The sequence below is a fragment of the Daucus carota genome, chromosome 7, assembly GCF_001625215.2.
Source record: "Daucus carota subsp. sativus chromosome 7, DH1 v3.0, whole genome shotgun sequence".
NCBI lineage: Eukaryota > Viridiplantae > Streptophyta > Magnoliopsida > Apiales > Apiaceae > Daucus > Daucus carota.
The window spans coordinates 10082601-10106524 of record NC_030387.2 but is presented as its reverse complement, the minus strand read 5'-3'; the positions used below and the strand labels follow the sequence as shown (position 1 = coordinate 10106524).

The 23924-nt window shown below is 34.4% G+C and overlaps 3 protein-coding genes and 1 pseudogene across 3 annotated transcripts; 2 read left to right on the top strand and 2 right to left on the bottom strand.

Moving 5' to 3' along the window:
* Nucleotides 1-66: 66 nt before the first annotated feature.
* On the top strand, nucleotides 67-2540 carry LOC135147884 (uncharacterized). The gene is made up of 7 exons (XM_064081920.1): nucleotides 67-495; nucleotides 577-789; nucleotides 883-975; nucleotides 1047-1166; nucleotides 1236-1670; nucleotides 1782-2054; nucleotides 2268-2540. The coding sequence occupies exons 1-7, from the start codon at nucleotides 67-69 to the stop codon at nucleotides 2538-2540; spliced, it is 1836 nt and encodes a 611-aa protein (XP_063937990.1).
* An 11559-nt stretch (nucleotides 2541-14099) lies between these two features.
* On the top strand, nucleotides 14100-17033 carry LOC108195259 (cyclin-dependent kinase inhibitor 4). Its single transcript, XM_017362213.2, has 3 exons — nucleotides 14100-14786; nucleotides 16397-16594; nucleotides 16680-17033. The coding sequence occupies exons 1-3, from the start codon at nucleotides 14425-14427 to the stop codon at nucleotides 16747-16749; spliced, it is 630 nt and encodes a 209-aa protein (XP_017217702.1). The 5' UTR covers nucleotides 14100-14424; the 3' UTR covers nucleotides 16750-17033.
* A 3516-nt stretch (nucleotides 17034-20549) lies between these two features.
* LOC108194688 (uncharacterized) lies at nucleotides 20550-21497 on the bottom strand. The gene has a single exon (XM_017361640.1). It carries the CDS (start codon nucleotides 21495-21497, stop codon nucleotides 20550-20552), a length of 948 nt encoding a protein of 315 aa, XP_017217129.1.
* A 122-nt stretch (nucleotides 21498-21619) lies between these two features.
* On the bottom strand, nucleotides 21620-22895 carry LOC135147883 (uncharacterized; annotated as a pseudogene).
* Nucleotides 22896-23924: the final 1029 nt, after the last annotated feature.

The following is a 23924-nucleotide window of genomic DNA, read 5'->3' as shown; positions in this document are numbered from 1 at the left end:
CTTATTTCTATTTATTTTGATTGTATCTCTTGTATATTCCTACTCCATGTGGTGAATGCAGGAAATATGGTAAAGAAAGAGAAAAGAGCTAAAGAACAGTCTAAAGAATCCTTGGATGAGAAGAAGCACATAAATGAATCCCCAGCTCTCCTGGAAGGAAATCCAGGAATACCAGAGCCTGACCCCGTTACTCCAGCGGACACCATTGTTTCCCGCCAGACGGCTCCACAACCCATAGAAAGTAGTACACAATCTAAAAAAAGGTCATCTGGAGCAGCACGAGGTGTTTGTGCTATGCACAAAGTGGTGATGAAGAAAGCGAAGGGAGAGAAATTGAATTTACGGTTCAATCAAGTTGCAGTTCCAGTTGGAGACGAACGGCACAAACTGCAGTCCTATATAGGCATGCTAGCAAGGACAATGGTGCCAATCGACATTCCAAGTTGGCCAAAGGTTGACCCTGAATTAAAAGAGAAAATATGGAATGATCTTGAGGTACGTCAGTTACAATTTGTACTGTCATGGTTTTTATTTATAGAATTTGTATTGTCTGAACTTGTTAAATTTGTGCTTCAGGATACATTCGAGCTGATTCCTGAAAGTCGGAAGAGGATTCTACAGTCGGCAGGCGCAAAATGGAGAAATTTCAAGGCTAAATTGACAGCGGAATATGTGCTGCCTTATGTTGGACAGAAGAAGAAGCTACAGAAGCCACCAAAACAATATGCTTTTGTCGGTAAGAAAGCATGGAGACGATTCGTTGCAGTTAGAGTCACAAAAGATTGGCAGGTGTGCTTTACTTGTTACTAAAAATTTGTTTGTATTACTTGTTAGTAAAATTGCATTACTTGTTAGTAAGTAACAAGATATGTTTGTATACAGGAAGAGAATAGAAAACAGAGTGAGAGAGTGGGAAAACGGAAATATCCACACCGAGTGTCAAGAAAAGGATACATCGGATTTGAAGAAGAAGAAGTAAGAGTCTTATCATTTAAATTATAGTTTTCACATTTCTATTTGTATGAATGTGTTAATTTTTTTTATAGATACGGTCAGGGAGGTTGGAGCCTGCTGAAAGGCCAGATAGGGCAATTATGTGGAAAAATGCTCGTAAGCCAAATGACGGGAATATTAGCCCAAAACTGAAACAGAAAATTCAACAAATTGTAAGACTTCTAATTTTCTACTTCTTTCATTTTCAATATCATGCCTAATTAATTTAATTTTTTTAACAGGATTCGTTACTCGAAAAGCAGCAAAATGGTGAATTCAAGCCGGATGGAACTAAGGATGTGCTCACCACTGTATTGGAAACTCCCGAGCATGCGGGAAGGGTTCGTGGGGTTGGAAACTTCATACCTCCAACTGTGTACTTCGACTTGCCGAAAAAGTCGAGGAATCACATTACCAAAGAGCAATTTCATAATCTTGAGTTGCAAATTGCTGAGTTAAAAGCTTTGATTGCTGGGGGCAATTATCAAAATTCACCAATTCATCAAAATTCCGAGAAAGCAAGTTGTCCAGGGGCGGTGAAAGAACAAGAACAAGAACAAAAGACCAGAAAGCAACCTGTTGCAAAAAAACTGATGGCAGATGAATTGATGACCGATGAGGATAAAGAGGGTGCTGATTTGGTTATTATTCCTCCTCCTGGTCCTCCGGAACAAAAGGTATACAGTTACAGTGTTTACTTGATTCATTTGTTTGATAATGTCGAATATAATTAAATTTTTTGTAACGGTAATGTAATGTGTCTATTTTGATGTATAATTTTAAACTAGGGTCCTCGCAAATGTGAACTGGCAGTGGACAACATCGATAATAAGGTAGCTTTTGGTGTTGTTTTTGATGAGGAAGATGGATTGAGTACATCGGTTCATGGAGTGCCTCTACAACCAGGATTTGTTCGTGTTAGTGTGGACGGAAGCATTCAGGACGATGCTTTGGTGCCTGTTCCTGTAATTGGTGAGATAGAAACCGTCCACCAAGCCATCGGTTCTCATTTAGCATGGCCCAAAGACATGATCAGCTACATCTCCAGTACTGGATCGGAGGTATATAATTTAAATAAACAGTTTAAATTTTGAGGTATATATTATAATATACATGTACTAGTTCTGAGGTATATATTATAATATACATGTAATATTATGTTTGTTTTCAAATTTGCACTTTAGTAATAATATTATATTTGTAATATTATATTTTTTTTTCAAATTTGCACTTTAGTAATAATACGACTTCTATGCTTAAATGTTTATTTACAGAGAATTAAAAAGGTGCGGAAGATGACTGAGGTCGAGAGAGTGCATAAAGCATTTAATTCTGTGAAGCCAAAGGACAGTGTGCCTCCTCGTTTTAGGGTGTTGTACAAATTTGCATCGACAGTCATGAAGGAAAGTGGAAAGTCAATACCGGTTCCATGTGATTTTGAAATTTTTGGAATTGAACGAACGATTTATCTACTTGAAGAGAATGTACTTGCATTGCTAGAGTTTAGAATGATTGGACAGTCTGTTATATCAACATACATGGCGTAAGCTTCTTTTTTATATTCTTTTCGAATCTGGTCTAATTTTATATAGTAATGATATTTCTTCACCAAATGTAATTTTTTGTTTGTATTTTTAGGTATTTGTATTCATTGTTTCGGGATACGCCGAGTAGAGATTTGTCAGCGATGTTTTCTTTTCTTCATCCGTCCACGTACAAGCTCAATGATGAATTTAATGATTATGTTGTGCAAAGGCTGAAAGACGGAGTTCTTCGCATGAACTTTTTGCCTTTTAAATACAAGTACGTCTCTTTTTTATGCGTCCCGTTTTACAATATTGTATCGCCTTGATTAGTCATATATATAGTTGTTGGTAAATTAATTATAATATTAGATATTATAATGAAAACAGTTTAAATTCTCACTTTAGTTTATATATAATGAAAACAGTTTGCATTGGATATTGATTGTGTTTTGGGAGTCAGAAATTTTCATCCTTAATCCATTGCCTCATTATCCACATCCCCAGGACCTTGAAAAGGCTTTAATGCGGTAATTTTTTACTTCAATTTATAATAATATATATAATGTAATGGGTAATTTCTTGATTTGACATTGTATTTTGTAATTATACATTTTACAGAGCAGTGAGATCTTTTAATGCCCAGGAAGGACGGGTAAACAAGAATCCCAAAGTTAAAAACGTTCTAGTGAGTATTTATTTGATTTGTTATTTTCATTTTTTGTGAAATGTCTAGTGTCATTAAAAAAATTTTGGAATGTATAGGGCTGCCCTAAACAACCAGGCGGTACAGAATGTGGATATGTGGTCATGCGTTATATGAAAGATTTAGTTGCGGACGAGGAGATGAAGCTGCTAGACAAGGTTTATAAGTTTTTCAGTACTCAAGTATATATAGGGCAGCAGTATTTAATCTTTTACAGTACTCAATTTTGTAGTATATAAGTTTTTCAGTTGGTTAAGGAATGACATAGGTTTATTTGTGTTCCAGTGGGCTTTAAAGAGTCGCAAGACTTATACAAGGGAGGAGCTTGACGTCGTTCGCTATGAGACGCTTGATTATATCCAATCCATCATATAGCTGCTGGTGACCGGTAGTACTTGTCTTGCAATCTAAAAACAGCTCTATATATTTCGCTTGAATGTTTTCGGATATCGTAGCTAGCTAGCTAGTACAGTTAGAACTTAAAAATCATGGATGAATTAATGTCAAGTAGTAGTAGTAGTTGATGTTTGATGGTTTAGTATACTGTTGGGATATATTGGTGTTATTGATTTTTGGATGCTATGGTATGGTGGATGTTAATTTGGATGCTGGTGGATGTTTGGATGTGTAGTAGAAGTTGGTTAGGAGAATGACAATTGGTATATATATTTGGAGATTGTTTGGATGTTAATTTGGTTGTTTGATTTGTAGTATTTTGGTTTTGGTAATTTTTTGGCAGCTCTGTTTTTAAAATTTGCATAAAAAAGCAGGTTATCAGACATCATTTCTTACAAAGCAACCGATTTTGGTTGTTTGATTTGTAGTATTTTGGTTTTGGTAATTTTTTGGCAGCTCTGTTTTTAAATTTGCATAAAAAAAGCAGGTTATCAGACATCATTTCTTACAAAGCAACCGATTTTAAAAGCAGATAAATCAGACATCATGTTTTAAAAAGCAACCGATTTTAAAAGCAGGTAATCAACATCAGTGCAACCCATTTTACACAACGGCGTATAAAAAGAAAATGATGTTATTAATTTGATAGACATCAGTGCATTCTACTTAGCCATCAGTTCCAGGTCAAGAAACGATGTTAAAGGATCTACTAACATCGGTTTATTTCTTAAATCGATGTGAGATATGTTAGTAACATCAGTTTACTATGCAAATGGAAGATTTTTGCTTGTCTTGCATATCTTTAAATTGATAAAAAGATCATATTATAATAATATATAAATAATAGATGTGCATTAGAAATTTAACATCAAGAGATATATATCAGTTTCCAACTGAAAAAACGATGTCATTGTCATCTTTTACATCAGTTTAAAACCGATGTTAAATGGGGTGACCTTTAACATCACCCACAAAGACATCGTTTTTTGGTTTTCATAGACATCGGTGTTTAACCGATGTTTATTGACGTTTTTCTAGTAGTGAAGGTTTTATCTATGGTACCTCTAGTAAATCCACTTTCAAGAAGAAATTGAGCCAGAGTTTCATACCATGCCCTTGGAGCCTGCTTTAGTCCATAGAGTGCTTTGTCCAATCTATAAACATAGTCTGGATGCTTTGGATCCACAAAGCCTGGAGGTTGTTCAACATATACTTCTTCATCCAGTTTCCCATTAAGAAAAGCACTTTTGACATCCATCTGAAATACCTTGAATTTCTTGTGTGCAGCATAGGCCAGAAAGATTCTAATTGCCTCCAATCTTGCAACTGGAGCAAATGTCTCATCATAATCAATACCTTCCTGTTGTGAATACCCTTTTGCCACAAGTCTTGCTTTATTCCTTGTAATGACACCTTCACTATCTGTTTTGTTTCTGAAAACCCATTTTGTACCAACTATGGATCTATCTTTAGGTCTTGGTACTAGGGTCCAGACTTTATTTCTCTCAAACTCATTTAGCTCTTCTTGCATTGCTTGAATCCAGTCAGCATCTTGAAGAGCTTCCTCCACCTTTTTAGGTTCTGTTTGTGACAGAAAGCAATGATGTAAACACTCATTTGCTGTAGCTGTCCTTGTTTGCACACCTGCTTCTGGATTTCCAATTATTAAATCAGGTGTATGAGATTTTGTCCACTTCCTAGCATGTGGAAGTTGGCTACTTTCATCATTGGATCCTCCCCCTTGATCCATGCTCTCTTGATTCTGTTGACCTTCCTCTGTAGCTCCCCCTGAATTTGTGCTTTCAGAGTTTGAATCAGTATTCTCTGATGAGTTTGAGTCAGCATTCTCTGATGAGTTTGAGTCTTGGGTAGAGTCTGAAACATTCTGATGCTCCCCCTCAAAATATGTTTTATCATCATGAACTTGTAAATTTTCACCAGAGTTTGCTGTATTTTGCTCATAGTCAGAGTTTGACTGTTCATCAGAGTTTGTCGAATCATAGAATATTTCTTCATTTTCAAAATGCAGTTTTTCATGATCATCCATGTCTGCTAAACCCATAATTCTTTTGTCATCAAATGACACATGTATGGGTTCCATGATCACCTTGGTTCTTAGATTATAGACTCTGAAGGCCTTTGTTGTCAGAGGATAACCTACAAAAATGCCTTCATCAGCTTTTAAATCAAACTTGGTAAGCTGTTCTGGATGAGTCTTCAATACAAAGCATTTGCACCCAAATACATGAAAGTACTTCAGATTTGGCTTCTTTTTCTTCACCATCTCATATGGGGTCTTGCCATGCTTATTAATCAGAGTTGCATTTTGAGTGAAACAGGCTGTTTGAACAGCTTCTGCCCAAAAATAAGTAGGTAATTTAGCCTCATCAAGCATAGTTCTGGCAGCTTCTATTAGAGTCCTGTTTTTCCTTTCAACTACACCATTTTGCTGTGGTGTTCCAGGTGCAGAAAATTGTTGCACTACACCTCTTTTTTGCAGAACTCTTCCATTGTTGAATTTCTGAACTCAGTTCCATTATCACTTCTAGTAATCTTTACTTTGTCTTCAGATCCATGGTCCAGTTGCTTCACATGATCCATCAGATGCAAAGCTGTTTCATCTTTAGAGTGAAGAAAATAAACCCAAGTGTATCTAGTATACTCATCAACAATGACAAGAGCATATTTCTTCCTTGCAATGGATGGTACATTAACTGGTCCAAATAGATCAACATGTAGAAGATGATATGGCTTCTTTATTGAGAATTCAGTCTTACTCTTGAAGGATGTCTTTCTCTGCTTGGCCTTTTGACATGAATCACATAGACCATCTGAAGTGAGTAGTGATTCAGGTAGTCCTCTCACAAGCTTTTTCTTTATAAGCTCATTTATGGAGTTGAAATTGAGATGTGAGAGCTTCTTATGCCACTTCCAACTTTCTTCTGCAGAGATTCTTGTTGATAAACAAATTGCTTTTCCTTCAGAGTTTGTAGGCAAGTTGATTTCATAAATGTTTCCATGTCTGTGAGCAATCACTGCCACCTTGCCTGTTGACTTGCTTACTATCTCACTGTGTTCTTCATAGAAATCAACATGATATCCTCTGTCACAGATCTGACTGACAGAGAGTAAATTGTGTTTTAGCCCTTGAACAAGAGCTACATTTGATATGATGACATTTCCAAGATTGATGTTGCCATATCCCAGAGTCCTTCCTATGTTGCCATCTCCATAAGAAACACTTGGGCCAGCTTTCTCCACAAACTCTGACAACAGGGCCTTATTTCCAGTCATGTGTCCTGAACATCCACTGTCCAAGACTAGGATATTCTTCCTGTTGCCCTGCAATCACAAAGACCACTAATTGTTAGTTTTAAGGACCCAGACTTGCTTGGATCCATTGGCCTTATTAAGTTTGTTAGCTTTTGCAGCGGAATTATCATTATCAGAGTTTGAGCTAACAGACTTTGGAACAGAGTTTGTACTAGAAACAGATTTTGTACTTGCAGAGTTTTTATTAACCTTTTTCAAAGAAGGTTTCAATTGATAATAATCATAATACAAACTATGATATTCTTTGCAAGTATAAATAGAATGCCATAAACTACCACAATGAAAACATGGATCTTGTGGTTTATATCTAATACTACTTTTTCTAACTCCAGACTTTGTAGGTAAGGAGTTAATGTCCTTGTTCTTCCTGCAAAAATTAGCAAGATGATTAGTATTTCTACAGTTATGGCATGTCTTCCTAGTTGCATTTGGAATAGGCATGTAGTTATTACTCTTGTCTATTCCAACCTTGCCATTTCTATCTTTCCTAGGCTCCTTATTTTTGTTATCAGACTTTACTTCTTTAAGCTTATGCTTAAGCTGTTTCTGAGTCATCAGTCCTATGTTAACCTGTTTGGGCTTATCAGATTTTAAATTGTTGTTAATCTCTGATTCTGGTCTACTCTGTTTAGACTTAGAGGATTCAGCAACAAATTTAACAGGTTTAATCTTAGGTTTTACAGTTTTAACAAACTCTGTTTTTGATGACTCAGCTTCTGAGTTATCAGTGTAACCTAGTCCCTTCTTCCAGTTTCCACTACCTAAGATATCCTGAGTAGTTTTGCCTGAATTAGTCCATGTCTTAATAATATCCCTTTCCTTAGCAAGTTCTGATTGAAGAGATGCATACCTCTTTAATAGTTCATCTTTGACAATGACAGCATCATCTCTCTCTTTCTGAACTTCTAACATCTGAACTAATTCTTTTTCTAGATAATCATTCCTTTTCTTTACACTTAGAGTTTCAGATTTTAATCTTTCATTTTCTAAAGTCTGATCTCTAAAGCTGATATGCAAAGTTTTAAGGAATAATCTTAACTCAGTTATATCTTCAGTATCAAAGGCAAGAGTAGAATGAGGTACCTTAGCAGTAGATTCAGAGTTGTTGTCAGTGTTTGCCATCAGAGCATAATTGACTTCTTCATCTGAATCAGATGTATCTGTCCAGTTTCCTTTCTTGGTGATAAAGGCTTTTTCCTTTTCTTTCTTGGCTTTCTTGCATTCAGATGCAAAGTGACCCTTTTCACCACAGTTGAAACAGGTATACTTGTCAGCTTTTCCAACTTTTCCTTCCTTGCCCTCATTCTTCCTGAAGTTCTTCTTATCATAAACTCTGTCAGAGTTTCTGTCTTTCCTTGAGAAACTTTTGCCTTTGTTGAACTTTTTGTAAGCCAACTTCTTGAAGCTTTTCACCATCAATGCTGCTAACTGCATCATCTCATCATCACTTTCTTCAGAGTCTGAGGGAACATCAGAGTTTGAGTCATCAGAGTTTGATGACTCAATGTCAGACTTTGTGACATGAGCTTTTCCTTTGCTCTTAGCAGCTTCCTCTTGAACTTTTAGAGCAACAGACTTTGATTTGCCTCCATGACGTTTGCTCCTCTGCTCCATCTCAAGTTCATGAGTCTTCAGTCTTCCAAAAACATCATCAAGAGACATTTCTCCAAGATCAAGATTGTCTCTTATTGTAGTGACTTTCAAATCCCATTTTTCAGGAAGAGCCAGAAGGAATTTGAGGTTTGAGTCTTCAAGATCATATTCCTTGTTCACCAGAGATAAGTCATTCAACAGTTTGACAAATCTGTCATACAGATCTGTCAAGGACTCACCAGATTTTGAGTCAAAGTGCTCATACTCCTGTGTAAGGATGGTTTTTCTGTTCTTCTTGATGGCTTGAGTTCCCTGACATCTGGTTTCCAGAGCATCCCAGATTTGTTTAGCAGTTTTGCACCCAATCACCCTATTAGACATTGCATTATCAAGGGCACTGTGCAGAAGGTGTTTCACCTTTGAGTCTTTACCAATTGACAAGATGTCCTCAGGAGTATAATCTTTCTTATCTTTTGGAATCATCTTCCGAGGCTCATCTGCAATCCCAAAAGAGAGCTTGGTGGGCATATGTGGTCCATCATAGATCCTGTCAAGGTATTCTGGATCGACAGAGTCTAGAAATATAATCATTCTCTCTTTCCAGACTGGATATTCAGATGCCTTAAGGACTGGAACTCTAAAAGACGAAGCTTGTGATTTTTCAGACATGATTGTGATTAAGATCTCACTGTAGTTATCTTAACAGAGCTGGCTCTGATACCACTTGTTAGGTCCTATAAACTCACTATATAAGTTAATATAGTGAACACAATCAATAACCCATTATGACAATATAAGAGATTGAAAGCAGTAAACTCTTATTCACAAAGCTCAGTAGGTTACAAAAGCTCTCTCAGTGATTTATATATTATCACTAAGAGCTGCTAGGGTTATCTAAGAATATACTCGATAACCAAACTCATATAGAGTAACCCTAATCTGTGTTTATATAGACACAGTTACAAAATCAATCTCTGATTTGATATCCTATAAATCAGCTATGTATTTTATCAATCAAAGATTGCTACTGTTTTCTGTTTAGTTTCCATAGTCTGCAAATCACTCCTCCGCTTCTATCCTTCCTTGAAGTATATCCGCTTCTGAGCTCTTTCCACGTGTAAACTCTGATGAGTCTTGACTATGTAAACTCTGATCAGACTTTATCAAACTCTGGTCAGACTTTATTAAACTCTGATCAGCTTCCAGCTTAAACTCTGATCACTCCTGTTCTAAAACAAACTTTAAGAACATTAGTAATCATCAATTATATCTAACATATATATATATAGGGTCCTACTCCAATAGAAACTACTAGAATATAAACTAAATAGAAATCAATGCGATTAAGAAGAATGATGCGGGTTTTGGGACCGGGGATGGACCCCGAGATTGGCCTAGACGGGGTTTAAGTGGGGCCTAGAAGGGTTGGGTCGGGGCCTAGTGGGACCATGGTGGGGCCAAGGTTTGGCTCTTTAAGCCTGTCCAGGACCTGTGAGGAGCCTTGGCGAGGCCCTAGCGGGCCAGGGGTGGACGAGGGTGGGCCCTAGGTGGGTGATGACATATAAGGGTGGGTGATGACATTTAGGTGGTGGGTGAGGTCATTTAGGTATAGTTTCTTTTGGTTTCCATTTTAGTTTTCATTTTAGTGTTTTCAATTTGAGCAATTGCCTATATATATGTGTGTTTGTGTATGTGTGTGTGGACACACACCACACACACACACACACACACATATATATATATATATATATATATATATATATATATTCATTAAATTCTTGAGGATCTAAGTTGAACTGATTTAGTTTGATTTGGTCAAACATTTCAATAAATAAATACGACGAATCGCTTCGTACGTGTTGACGTTTAGGACGTTGGTCTGGTTCACACACGATTAACACTAAATTGAATTTCGTACAATTTTTGATGGATAACTTTGATCAATCAGGCTCGGGTCAGAAATGCTTCAGATGTAGATAATAATTAATCAAATTATCGATACTGAATGAATGGTATTTGATACTGAATCTGTAGATGAACACTGTTCCCTGAGACACTCAGAAATTTATTCTTCATTGAGACTTGAACAATTCAATGAACTTCTACCGGTGAATTAAGATTGCTTTAGTTTACAAGACATTAGATTTTATATTTACTTGTCCTTTTTCTGTGATTTTCTGTATCATACTTAGCTATTATTTTATGTCTTAATTATAAATTAAATTATCGATATTATAAATTATGTTACATTATGCTTTACACGACAACTTCTCATGCCATTATCTCCGATGTCAGCATCGTTGCCCTCTTCGAGTTTTTTCAGGTACATAGATATCGATTGATTTCACCATATAGTAGTTAGGGATGGCAGAAAAAACCGATCCGAATGGATACCCGACCGTTTCGACCCGAATAGATCTTACCGAACCCGATATTTTGGATTTGGATTTGATTTTTAGACCCGAACGAGTTTGGATTTGGATTTGGATACTAGGTATTCCGTTTCGAAACCCGACCCGAAATCCAAATCCGATTCAAACCCGAAACCCGAAAAAAAATCCAAATATATATCTGTATAGTATATGTACTAATATACTTTTTTTCAATTTTAAATCTACTATTATATATATATATAGGTAGAGTGTGAATGTGTATATTCTTGGGTTATAGTGATTTTTTTTGTTTAACTAATGAGTTACTTTAAAATTTCATACTCCATATAGTGAAGATTTGTGTTCAGAAATTATTAAATACGGTTCAAGATTTTATTAATGTGTAATACTTTATTATTAAAGTAGTATAGTTTTAAATATAATGAAATTTATGGGCGAAAAAAATCAAAAAATTAATATTTTTAAAACACTATATAATTTTCGGAATTCAGGTTTTGAATAAATCCAAACAAACCCGAACCCGATCCAAAACCCGTGAATTTGGATTTGGATTTGGATTTGATATGTGAAACCCGATTGGATTTGGATTTGGATTTTAAAAATAATTTGGATTTGGAGATCTCAAATATCCGAACCGATCCAACCCGTTGCCATCCCTACTGATAGTGCCACCCATCTTTTCCAATTTCACCGGTGTTATTCCCCGATAATACCATCAATCGTATATCTTTTATCATATCTTAAAAAAAAATTGTAATCCCTTCATTCTGAAATATAAGTCGCTTAACTTTTTTGCACGCATTTTTAAATCCTTTGACTATATGCTAAAAATCATTATTTTTGAATTTTTTTTTGAATAAAAATTTATGATTGATATTATTATTCAAAAAAATTCAAAAATAATGATTTTAAGTATGCGGTCAAAAGACTTAAAAATACGTGCAAAAAAGTCAAACGGCCTATATTTCAAAACAAAGAGAGTATTTAATGTATTTATTCCACAATCTGATTATTCGATAAGATAATTAAGATCCGAATCAATTTAGTTTTGTTCATTATTTGATATATATATTTATTTTCCCTTATTCGATTGTTTAATACATTTATCATAAAATTTTCAATTCTAATTTATTTTGATTTTTATTCATTGTTTTTTTTTCATTTTAATTAACCTTTTGTTTTGATCATAATTTTGCATCACAAAATTGTTTTTTTTTTTGCATATATTAATTTATTTAGACTTATAATAAAAAGATATTATATATGTATATTGTAAATATACCGAACTGATTTAAGATTTGAAAACTAATGATATACATTATGTATCTAATATTTAGCTAGAAAGCGTATATATATACAAAGTTCAAAATTGATATTTTTCTACAACATGTATACTCGTACATTCAAAAATAAAATTATCATATTTCATATTCCCTTTATCAGTAAATATACGTCATCGACATTCGCTACCACATTCAAATTTACAATTTAGGGAGTGTATTTGATTGAAATTTTAATGAATTATTTTTAATCTATGAATTTTACTGAACTGTACGTGATTTTGATTTTGTCTATATTCTTGATAAAATGTCGCAGAGTTACAAGGGTGTATTTGTTTGGAATTTTTTTAAAAAAATTCATCCATTTAGTCAAAAAAAAAAAATTCATCCATAAAATCTGAGGATATTCAATTGCGATTTTTTAAGATCCATTAAAATCTCGAGGTACATTTGAGATTTTAAATTATACTACAAAATATGGTGGTCTACGATTAGGATTTTAAATTATGTTTATTCGATTGAGATTGTTTAAAACTCATTAAAATCTAATAGTATTCAAATACTGATGGATTTTTTTGAATTTCATAAAATGATGAATTTTGTAGGATTTTTGAGTGTATTTAAGTCTTCTGAATCCCACCAAAATCCAAGAGATTTTGAAGCATTGTTCTTCAACCCTGTAAAATCTATATCAACTCTGCGATGTTTTATCAAAAATCCGCACAAAATCAAAATAACATACAGTCCATTATAATTCATAAATTAAAGCAATCCATTAGAATCCTTGATAGATTTTTTTTATCATTTAAGCACAATACTTTAAAATCTCATGAATTTTGGTGGGATTTCAAAAAACCTAAAATACACCGAGAAAGTTCACAAAATCCATAATTTTATGAAAATCAAAAAAATTCATCACTACCTGAATACCATCGGATTTTAATAATTTTAAACAATCCCAATTGAATACCATCGAATTTTAAAACATAATTTAAGATCTAAATTGAATACCACCCGATTTTGTAACATAATTTAAAATCTCAATTGTATACCCCCAAGATTTTAATAGATTTTAAACAACCGAATTGAATATTCTCAAATATCATGAATAAAAAAATCCTTTAAAATCTCAGTCCAATACACACCGAGTAAACTAATCGACTAATATAACCTAATAAACTAATCAATAAAATCACCATTGTGAATCTTTATTGACAAATAATTATAATTATAAATATATACAAGAAATTTTTATCCATTTATTGTTCTTCCCAAATCACAATTACTTTTTTATTATTACATGTGCTTTATTATCGCCATTAGAGATCTCCAACCATTAAAAATCCTAAGCTAAAATGAGTTGGCATACTAAAAATAAAAAAATTTAGCCTACAACTCGAAAAACTTAACTCCAACCATAGTCACCTGTTGTCTATAATTTTAGCCAACCTCCTGTGGATGGCTAAATTTGACGAACCTGAAATTTGTTGGAAGATTACATATCATTTATAACCATATTGAACTGATATATTCTATTTTAACAATCTAACATATTAATAATATACTATTTTTTAATTATAACCAACCAATATACCCAATACCATTGAAGCAAAATATCTTATAGGTTAAGCAAATTTTAAATAATATATTACAGGTCTCATTTAGCCAATACCGTTGGAGATGCTCTTACTTTCACAATAAATATAGATATATTTGCTTCCCTGACAAAAATTCCAATTCTTGTTTAAATCTTAATAATATTTTAATATCCGATTCAATTCGATCCAAATTAAATCAATATCTTCAAAAAAAAAAATCTAAAAATGGACCAAAACCGGAGATGCGAGAATTTTGAGACCACCATCCGCACCTTTTCTGCGAGAAGAATTCAAATTACACATCCAGAAAAGCAAACTTCACAGTCCTAAATAAATTTTATTCCCAGCGGGCCACAACGGAAGTCCCGCCGCCTATACAAGCAATATAATACTCCCAACACAACCACACGAGCGCATATTATAAATCAAAAAGTACACAATCCCTGAACACCCACAGTTCCAAAAGGGCAAAAAACTAAGTAGAGCTCTCAAGCCCTCACTTTCAATTCACCTCGTTCTTACCATAAATATATATATAGGCTGTCTTGCCCTATATATATTCTTTCCATTTTTCTGTTTCTCTGAAACCGATGCATGTGAGATTCTGGTATGGGGAAGTACATGAGAAAATCCAACAAAGGGTCGGATGTGTCGGGGGTGGGGGGCCCACCTCGTTTTTTTGGTGGGGTTTTGACTAGGGCCAAAACCCTGGCGCTCAAGAAAGCCGGGGTGGTTCCGGCGCCGGTGGGGGACGGTGGGGCCTACATCCAGCTGAGGAGCAGGAGGCTGGAGAGACCCGTGTTGGGTGTGGAGCAGAAGAAGAGGAGGGGGCCTAGTGAAGCTAGGGCTAGGGCTGAGGAGAAGCTGGGGGATGGGTCGGGTGGGGAAGTCGGGTCGGGTCAATTGGGTGGGGATTTGGGATCTCGAGGCTCTGGTGGAGGGAATGCTTTGCCTTTTGAAGCAAACGGAAGGTGTGTGATGTTTTTTTTATTTTTTTTTTTTAATTTATCACCTCTTGAATATGTGTGTGTAATTTTGTGTATGTGTTATTATGAATTGTTGTAATATTATTTTGCTTTATTTAATGTGAATTTTGTGTGTGTGTAAATGTTTTGTTATTGCTATTTTTCATCAGAGTGGTAACCTGAATTTTTGCTTGATTTAATGTAAATTATACCGGGTTATTGTGTGTGCGTGAATTTGGTGTAATTTGGGTGGGTGGGGGGTGTTTGTGTGAATTTGTTGTCAGTATTGTTCCCTCTCTTATGATTTACTTGGTAATTGAAAATCTGCTTGTTTCGGTCTGATGTTTCGGATTTTGTTTGACGTAAAAGTTGCAGCTTTATGACCGTGGCACTTTTGATGGCGTTTCTTTTCCGTTTTTTTCTTTCAAATTATGTTTAGCCATTCCTTCTGCTTTTGTCATTGTGGAGTTTGAAGAAAAAGAAAGGGGGTCATTTTCATTTTTATTTTTAGTCCTCCTTAAAAACTTGTATTTGTTTGTGTGTATTGGTTGGATATTGGTTTTTCTGTCATTATTATTTTCCTTTTTTGTGCTCTGTTTGATTAATTGGAAATCTGCTTTATTTAATGAGATATTTGAGAGGATAGTTGAAGTAAAGGTTGCAGCTTTATGCTGGTATCACTTTCCTGCCAGCTGTGCTTTTTCCCCTAAATTCATTATCTGTTTATAGATATTCTTCTACTTTTGGAATTGTTTCTGGGGCTGTGAAACTTATAAGTATTCTACAACTTAGATTTTATGTGTTACCTATTATTAGTCATAACTGTTATATTTGTACATTTACTTGATATTTATCATCTCAAGTTTTATTACAGTTCTTTGACATCTGTCTTCCTTGGGCATGAGTAATATACTAATATATGTAATGATTACTCTGTTTCGGGAATATGTATTTGTTAAGGTTATTTATACGCCCCCGGTTTGGTTTAGCTAGTCTTTAGAAAGTAAGCTTATTCCTCTAAAGATGTTCCTATAGAGGTGATTTGTTTGCCGTATGAGTACTTGTATTTTAAAAAATTAGCTGATAGGTGTTTTTTGGAGAAAGAAGCACTTATTTTTCTGAAGCTTACTAATCTAAAAAGGGGCCATGTCAGATTATTTGTCATTACTTGTTTCTGTGCGAGTGCTGGGTTGAACTATGTTTTGTGCTATTCTTATTTTGTCCGCTTATTGTTTGTTGCTTTTCTGTTTTCTTAAATGGTTTTCACTTGATTGCTTATGAGTCAGTGCAGCTTTGCATATTAACGTTTGTGCACTCGATGAGTTGGCTATTCTATTCGATAATATTTTGGGGAAAATCGGTTATGTGCACACACAAGCACTCAACTTCTTCCACCAGTTATTTTTCTGTCTGACTGTAAAGCTCTGCTCCTTGCCAATCTTCATGTTTTGGCTGTTCCTGTATGTTGCTTGTTATACTGTTGATCGATTGTCGTCCGTGTAGAAGTGTCACATCTCAATTGTGTAATTTTGTGGTGTTGCACCTTAGATATGCAGGGTAAATATTGTCGTATTATTTATAAGGTAGACCTTCATCATTCAACATGTTCTGTGTAGGGAGGAACGGGAGGCCAGTTTTTGCAGTTCGCCACGGAACCAAAATGTTGTTAGAACTTCTGGTTCCGTTACTAGAGCTGTCAACTCAACCGAGGACAATGGGATAGTTCTTAACCCAGTGCTAGTACCAACGCCACATGAATTTGAAGCGTTCTTTTCTGAAGCAGAGGAGTCGCAACGACAACAGTTTATCAAAAAGTACTGACAGCACATAAATACTTTGCAAAGTATTTTTTTTATTTTATAATGACTTATGCTAAAAACATTTATTTTGTTATTTAAGGTACAACTTTGATCCACTCGAAGAGAAGCCCCTTCCCGGACGTTATGAATGGGTGAAAGTGGACCCATAGAACCTGTTACCAGTTCGTCAGGACTCAACGTGTTCCAGTTTTGTATGATCTAAAACCGGGGGCAGTTGAAGATGTAGATTGGCCGCGTTGCTCGTATATTCATTCTCCAGTACCCTTAATATACCCGTAGAGAATATAGGTTATCAGTAACAGTGTATACTGTAGACTAATGTTTCGTTTTGTTACAAAGGTGCGTGAGTTGAACACAAAAGATCCTTTGTTTAACATATCATCTGTAAGAGCCAAGAGTTGGGAGGGGAATATATGCTAAATATTTAGATTTAGCGTCCTTTAAGTTTTACTCCAAGCGGGCTAGATTATGGTTTTTTAATTAGACCATCTTTCCGGCAATTTCCTATACGCTTCCCCTTAATTGTGTATTTATGTTGGCAATTTTCGTTTTGTTCGGTGGTTTCTGTCGTGAGAATTACGTTTGTGCACAGTTGAGAATCACGTTTGGAGTCACTTTTGCAGGTACCTCAGAAATGAATTACAACACATGAGCTTCTTGTCTAGCTGTTGATTATGTTCAGTTTTAGACTTTTAGCTGAATTGGTGATTGGTTTCCATTTTGGTGGACTGGATTTTGAAGCAGCAGTCCATTCACTTTCCAATGACCCACTAGAGTTTCACGCCCAAGTGGCCAATTCGTTGCTTGGCACAGCCCGAGCTGTCGCATTTGCGTCAGCGTCCAGAGCTGCTGCTATTTTGAGATTTGTCATCGACTTAAATTGATCAATTGCTGGAAAAATGGCTATTGAATTTCTGAGTCTATAAAATGGCTATATATGGATTATTAGGGTTCTTCATAACCCATCTCTTCCATCATCAATTTTACTCATTTTCTAGACGCAGAAATTCAATTAATTGTACCTACATAGTCTCTATAGCCTACTGTCCTAAAATCCTATGAGTAACACTTCTTAAACTGTCGATTTGTCTTCGAATTTAACGTTTTACTTTTTAGACTGATACAATTTCTGAAAATGGTGTTTCAAATGAGACCGAAAATTCGAAAGTGCCCCGGATGATATATTGGTATGAAGTGAGTGCCCAGTTAGATAATTAACCCATAAATATATTATCGGAACTTCTGAAAAATAAAACTTATATTATTTATAAAATTGATTATTATTTTTAAATATTAAAATTATATATGTATTATTTATTTTTATTTTTTTGTTATTAAACTAAAAGAAATTATAAACAAAATTTCAAATTTATAAAAATAAAAAAAATGTTACACCGTCCATCCCAATTCTTTTGTCATGTTTGACCTTTTGTGGTCAAATTGAGTCAACTTTGACTGAAATTTACATATATTAAATAATTGAAAAAAGTTATAAAAAATGGGTTACTTATCTAATTGGGCACTCACTTCACACCAATATATCATCCAGGTCATTCTCGAATTTTCGGTCTCATTTTAAACACCGTTTTCAGAAATTGTATCAATCTTAAAAATAAAAGGTTAAATTCGAAAACAAATTGACAGTTTGAGAAGTGTCACTCATGTGGATCTAACACGGTAGGCTATAGAGATTATGTAGGTACGATTAATTGAATTTTTGCGTCCAAAAAATGGCTACATATGGATTATTAGGGTTATTCATAACTTCTTTCTTCCACCATCAATTTCACTCATTTTTTAGACGCGAAAATTCAATTAATCGTACCAACATAATCTCTATAGCCTGCTGTGTTAGATCCCAACGAGGAACACTTCTCAAACTGTCGATTTGTTTTCGAATTTAACCATTTATTTTTAAGACCGATAATCTGATACAATTTTTGAAAATGGTGTTTCAAATAAGACCGAAAATTTTAAAGTATCCCGGATGATATATTGGTATGAAGTGAGTGCCCAATTACATAAATAACCCTATAAAAAAATATATTACTAGAATCTATGATTATTTTAATTTACTATATATTTTCAATTTTTAGAAATCGTGTAAGAATAATTACTCAATAGTTAATGTTTGGTCAATTTGACTTAAAAAAAGTCAAACAGGATAAAAGAAGTGAGACGGAGAGTATTATATATCATATTATTTCTAGATATAAATAATTTTAGTATTAAAATAACAAAGTTTAGTAGAAAAAATAATTATAAATTATATTTTAAGATAATATGATAAAAAATATTTTCAGGTTGATGAATATATTTTCATGTACATAAAAAGTATAAAAAGGCTCACATATATTTATGACCAGATTATGTAATAATATGTATTATTATTTATTATGTCATTATTCAAAATAAATATATTTGATATTGAACTAAAATAAATTAAAAAATACAAATTAAAATATAGAAGATGAAAATAAAAAATATCATTATTTATCATGTTATTTCTTGTAAATAAGGCTTAATGACCTTTTAGCCCTCAAAGTTTGGAGGGTTGTTCTGATACGGCCTCGATGTTTCAACTCGGTCGATTCAACCCTCTAAGTTTTCCGAATGTACCTTTTAGTCCTTATAGTATACACCGATATATAACGAGGTGGACAAAAGTTTGACATTTTACCCTCTGTTTCCCTCCAAAATTCTCGAGAACTCCCGCCATACCTTTTTACCCTTGATGTTTTGCATACCTTTTTACCCTCGATGTTTTACATATGCCACGTGTTTCTAACACGTAGAATGAGTTTCTTTAAGCATCACATTTAGCTTCTGTAACTATAACAATATAAACTCATTCAAACTTGTACACATCGTCAAAATAACCAGTACACATTATGTCAAAGCACATATACTAATATCTGCTACATATTATGCATAAGACATGTTCCGGGCAAAGTAAAAAACTATGTGGAGTGGCATGAAATTTCGTATAGTTTTGGACTAAACGGTTGCACAGTTATGGAGGAGGACAAAGCAGTCATGCTTTTAGATTCAGATAATGGTGGTCTGATCTTAGACTTCTCAATAAAGATTTAAAAAAATAGAAGATTATATAGTAATGACAGTGTAGATTCTAAAGGATGCAAATTATGAATTACCTTCTATTGTGATAGGATGTTATAAAAACTGATCCAAGAGAGTTTTGAAGGAGAAAAGTCACAGTGGAAAAAAGATCATCAAACGTTGTACAACACATGTAAAATAAGCTCTCAAATCACAATTTGTTATACAGAATAAACAAGCAGCCAAACATATCATCCTACTGCATGTGTCATACAATACATCAGCCCCGAGAACTATATTTGGATGTAAGTTGAAGAGAGGCAGATCCCAAAGGCCCCATGTGAAATTAGATGACAAAAGATGCTAAAAACTATATGGACCAACTTAACCAGAGAAATGTTTGTTCGTTTATCTTGTTGGTTTAGGGATCTCATACAATTGTAGACATTCTAAGTCTTTTATTAGTTGTATAACCCTGGACAACATTTGAAAGACAGGTGAGACAAACATAGTCACAAATTAAGAAGATTTTTTGGTTCTTATTATAAAATCATATATGGAGCGGAAAGCCTAGAGCCTCTAGAGACAGACATCTATAGCATTACTCTCGAAGCCACATATCCAGTTGACTTAATTTGTTGGTCTTAGTCACGACTAGAGGTGTGCATAATGTAAATAAGTGGGATTAGTTATGCCAACTATCCTAATAGAAATTTTAATGTAAAATTTTGATAACAATATGGACAGAGGGGATCCCGGTTCCGGCTGTGCCCTTATGAAAACAAAAATATTTACCTTGCACTTGAGATCAGGGACGTATCCAGGATTTCAACCTCATGGGGGCAGAGTATATAATTTCCAAATATTATAATAATATATTTAATACATTTCATAGTTGTTCCCTACGAGACTTCATATTTTGATAGCCTTGAATGATTTTCACATTATCAATGCTATCAAATATTTCCCTCTCAATATACGTAACTAAACCATCATTTAAGAAAGTATCTCCTAAACGATTACTTAGTCTAGTCTTCACCAAATTCATAGCCGAAAATACTCTTTCTACCGATGCCGTTGCAACCGGCAAAATTAGAGCTAATTTCACTAACAAAAAAACTAGAGGATACAAAACATTCTTCCTTGTTTCAACTAAAGTCTTGGAAAGATCACCGATGCCTTGAACTTTTGAGAATCGATTGTCGGATCTCATATCAAAAATATAAGTTTCCAATTGATTTTTAAGTATAGCAATTTGAACCCTTGAAAATTCATAAGGATAAAATTGAGCAAGTCGAATCAACTTTTGTTTATCAAATGCCGCAAAAGAATCCTTAGGATTTAAGCAAGCAATGCAAAGAAGTAACTCTGAATTTGTCTCCGTGAAACGGTTGTTTAGTTCTTGAAGTTGCATGTCAACAATAGTAAAAAAAGACTCCACTTGATAATGATACAAGTTCGTAACATTTTGAGAATTCCTTCGTGATCTTCCTTTATCCACAAACTTGTCATCCATCTTTGGGACATTGATATTATTTTTCTCACAAAAAGAAGACACTTCAATAAGCAAAGATTCCCACCCGGAATCTCTCATTTCTTGGAGTCGTTGCTTAGAAATCTTGACCAAGCCTATTACATTGATGATATCTTGATCTTTTCTTTGCAATGCTTGTGACAAATCATTTGTTAGTGCCAATAACCTTTTCATCAAATGTAAGTCAAAGGCAAACTCAAATGATTGTATTAGAGCAAGTAAGGCACAAGCTTGGCCTTTTTGTTCCGAATTCGCACCATCTTCGACAATCACATCAAGCACATCAATAACGGAAGAAAACATAGTAATTAAACTTACTAAGGAAACATAATGAGAACTCCATCGTGTATCCCCGGGTCATTGAAGAGAACTTTCTTGATGTAAACCCGTACCACTTTGAATGTCCCCATTTTGTATTGCTTCAATTACTTTATTATATTGTGTCTCACAAAGAAGATCTCTTTTCTTGCATGAAGCTCCCACAATATTTGATAAGTTATAAAAACCACATTAAACAACAAAGCAACACGAGAATGATTTTTTGCCACGGCAACTAAGGCCAATTGTAATTGATGAGCAAAACAATGGACATAATATGCGGAAGGATTCTCTTTCAAGATTAATGCTTTTAATCCATTAAACTCACCTCGCATATTACTTGCTCCGTCATAGCCTTGCCCACGTAAACTTGATATACTTAAGCCATACTTTGAAAAAAGTCCTTCCATTGCCAACTTAAGTGATAAAGAAGTTGTATCACTTACATGTACAATACCAAGAAAGCGCTCAATCACACATCCTTTTGAATTCACATAACGTAATACAATAGCCATTTGCTCCTTCACGGCTATATTACGAGATTTATCAATTAAGATTGAAAAAAAATCATCATTAAGATCATTAATAATAGCTTTAGTAGTTTCCCCGGAGGCAACATGTACTATATCATGTTGAATTTGAGGAGCAATAAGCTTGGAGTTACCCGGAGCATTTTCTAAAACAACTTTATTGATTGTTTCATTATGCTCGGAAAGAAACTTTAATAATTGTAGAAAGTTTCCTTGATTAACCGAATCTGAGGACTCATCATTTCCCCGAAAAACAAGTCCTTGATGTAAGACGCATTCGGTATTCTTTTCGAGCTTGAGTTGAATGTGTCTTAAAGGCTACTTCAATGTGTTGTTCTTGATTCATCAAGTCTTGACATTTCTTCCAAGCTACATTATGAGCACTATTATGCTTTCCAACATGAGAATCAAATCTTTCTTTCTTTTTCCAATTTGTAAATCCATCAATGGTAAAACTATCTCCACTTGGTTTTTTCAATCTTCGACTTATATAGATAACAACATAGACAAAATGCCGCATCTTTTGAAATACTATATTCCAACCAAGTGCTATAATCATCAAACCAAGAAGGAATAAATCGTCTCAATATCAATCCAATTCTTCGTTGTGGAAAATCATGATCTTTTGGTTGACATGGTCCTTTTTGAAGATAAAATCTCCGTATCTTATCTCGATCATTTGGATGATATTCGAGAATGCTTTTTCTTAACCCGGGATCTGATAAAAGATTATTTAAATCAATTTCTATACGAGGTTGTTTTGAAGAACGCGGCTCATCTCTTGTATTAGCATCATTGTTAATTGTTTGTTCTCCAACAAATGGTGTTCTCCTAATAAGAAACTTGTCCATAGCTAATTATGTTCAAACCCTAAAATCCATATATATGAGCTTTTAATTAGAATCAACTATCAAACATTTCACAATTAATTATAGAATAATGGCAAATGTATACTAATTATCACAAACCTATTATCCACCACAAATTAAACATACAAATTCAATGAAAATATACTAACAAATTAACAATCATGAAAATGATATGAGGATAAACTAAATTAGAATCACTAACCTTAATATAGACAAGAGAGAGATTTTGATTTCTTTTGATTTGAGGCTGAATATCAAATCTTTTGATTTTTTTGGTTCCGGAAAACAGGGAAGGGCAGGAGCTTTGCTCTGTTCTATTTTTTAGCTTCTGATCAAATTACTCTGTTTTGTCAAGTGCTGCAGCCAGGAGTCGAACTCTGGTTGATTCTATGAAAATCCCCTGCTTGAACCGTGGGGGCAAAGCTTTGATTTATGAAATATGTATACTATATATTACTAAATACTATGCAGCTCACTGGGGGCAAGTACCCCCATTGCCCCCAGTGTGCATACGTCTTTGCTTGAGATTATTGAGGCGAGATAGTTTTTCCATGTTAGCCAGCACCTGCACAGTGAACAATATGAAAACGCTAATTCATCACACTTCTGGTACCTCTCTTGCTCTCTTCTCACTCTCTAGGTCTGAAAGTTGTTCCTTTATAAGCCTATTAACCTGCAAACGAGTTCTTTCGAACTCAGCGTGCAAGGCTGAGACAAGAGATGTACTTGATGTTGGTGGGTCACTGTGATGTCACATGTGTATACTTTAAGGGTTAAAAAGGAACACTCAAACTTTAATCACAATAAGATTTGTCAACTTTACCCTCTGATTTATACCGTTTTTTCAATGATACCGGTATAAGGGTTAAAAGGTACATTCATGAAAGTTGGAGGGTTAAAGCGAACGAGTTGAAACATCGAGGCCACATCCGAACAGCCCTCCAAAATTTGAGAGTTAAAAGGTCATTAAGCCTGTAAATAAATATTATAAGTATTGAGACTTACAGTTTTCA

Excerpts from the sequence above, each read along its gene's own strand:
- LOC108195259 (XM_017362213.2), top strand. The coding sequence starts at position 14,425 with ATGGGGAAGTACATGAGAAAATCCAACAAAGGGTCGGATGTGTCGGGG. Across the intron at positions 14,787-16,396 it reads CCTTTTGAAGCAAACGGAAG|GGAGGAACGGGAGGCCAGTT; the intron begins GTGTGTGATGTT and ends TGTTCTGTGTAG. Across the intron at positions 16,595-16,679 it reads CGACAACAGTTTATCAAAAA|GTACAACTTTGATCCACTCG; the intron begins GTACTGACAGCA and ends TTGTTATTTAAG.
- LOC135147884 (XM_064081920.1), top strand. The coding sequence starts at position 67 with ATGGTAAAGAAAGAGAAAAGAGCTAAAGAACAGTCTAAAGAATCCTTG. Across the intron at positions 790-882 it reads GAGTCACAAAAGATTGGCAG|GAAGAGAATAGAAAACAGAG; the intron begins GTGTGCTTTACT and ends GTTTGTATACAG. Across the intron at positions 2,055-2,267 it reads TCTCCAGTACTGGATCGGAG|AGAATTAAAAAGGTGCGGAA; the intron begins GTATATAATTTA and ends GTTTATTTACAG.
- LOC108194688 (XM_017361640.1), bottom strand. The coding sequence starts at position 21,497 with ATGTTTTCTTCCGTTATTGATGTGCTTGATGTGATTGTCGAAGATGGT.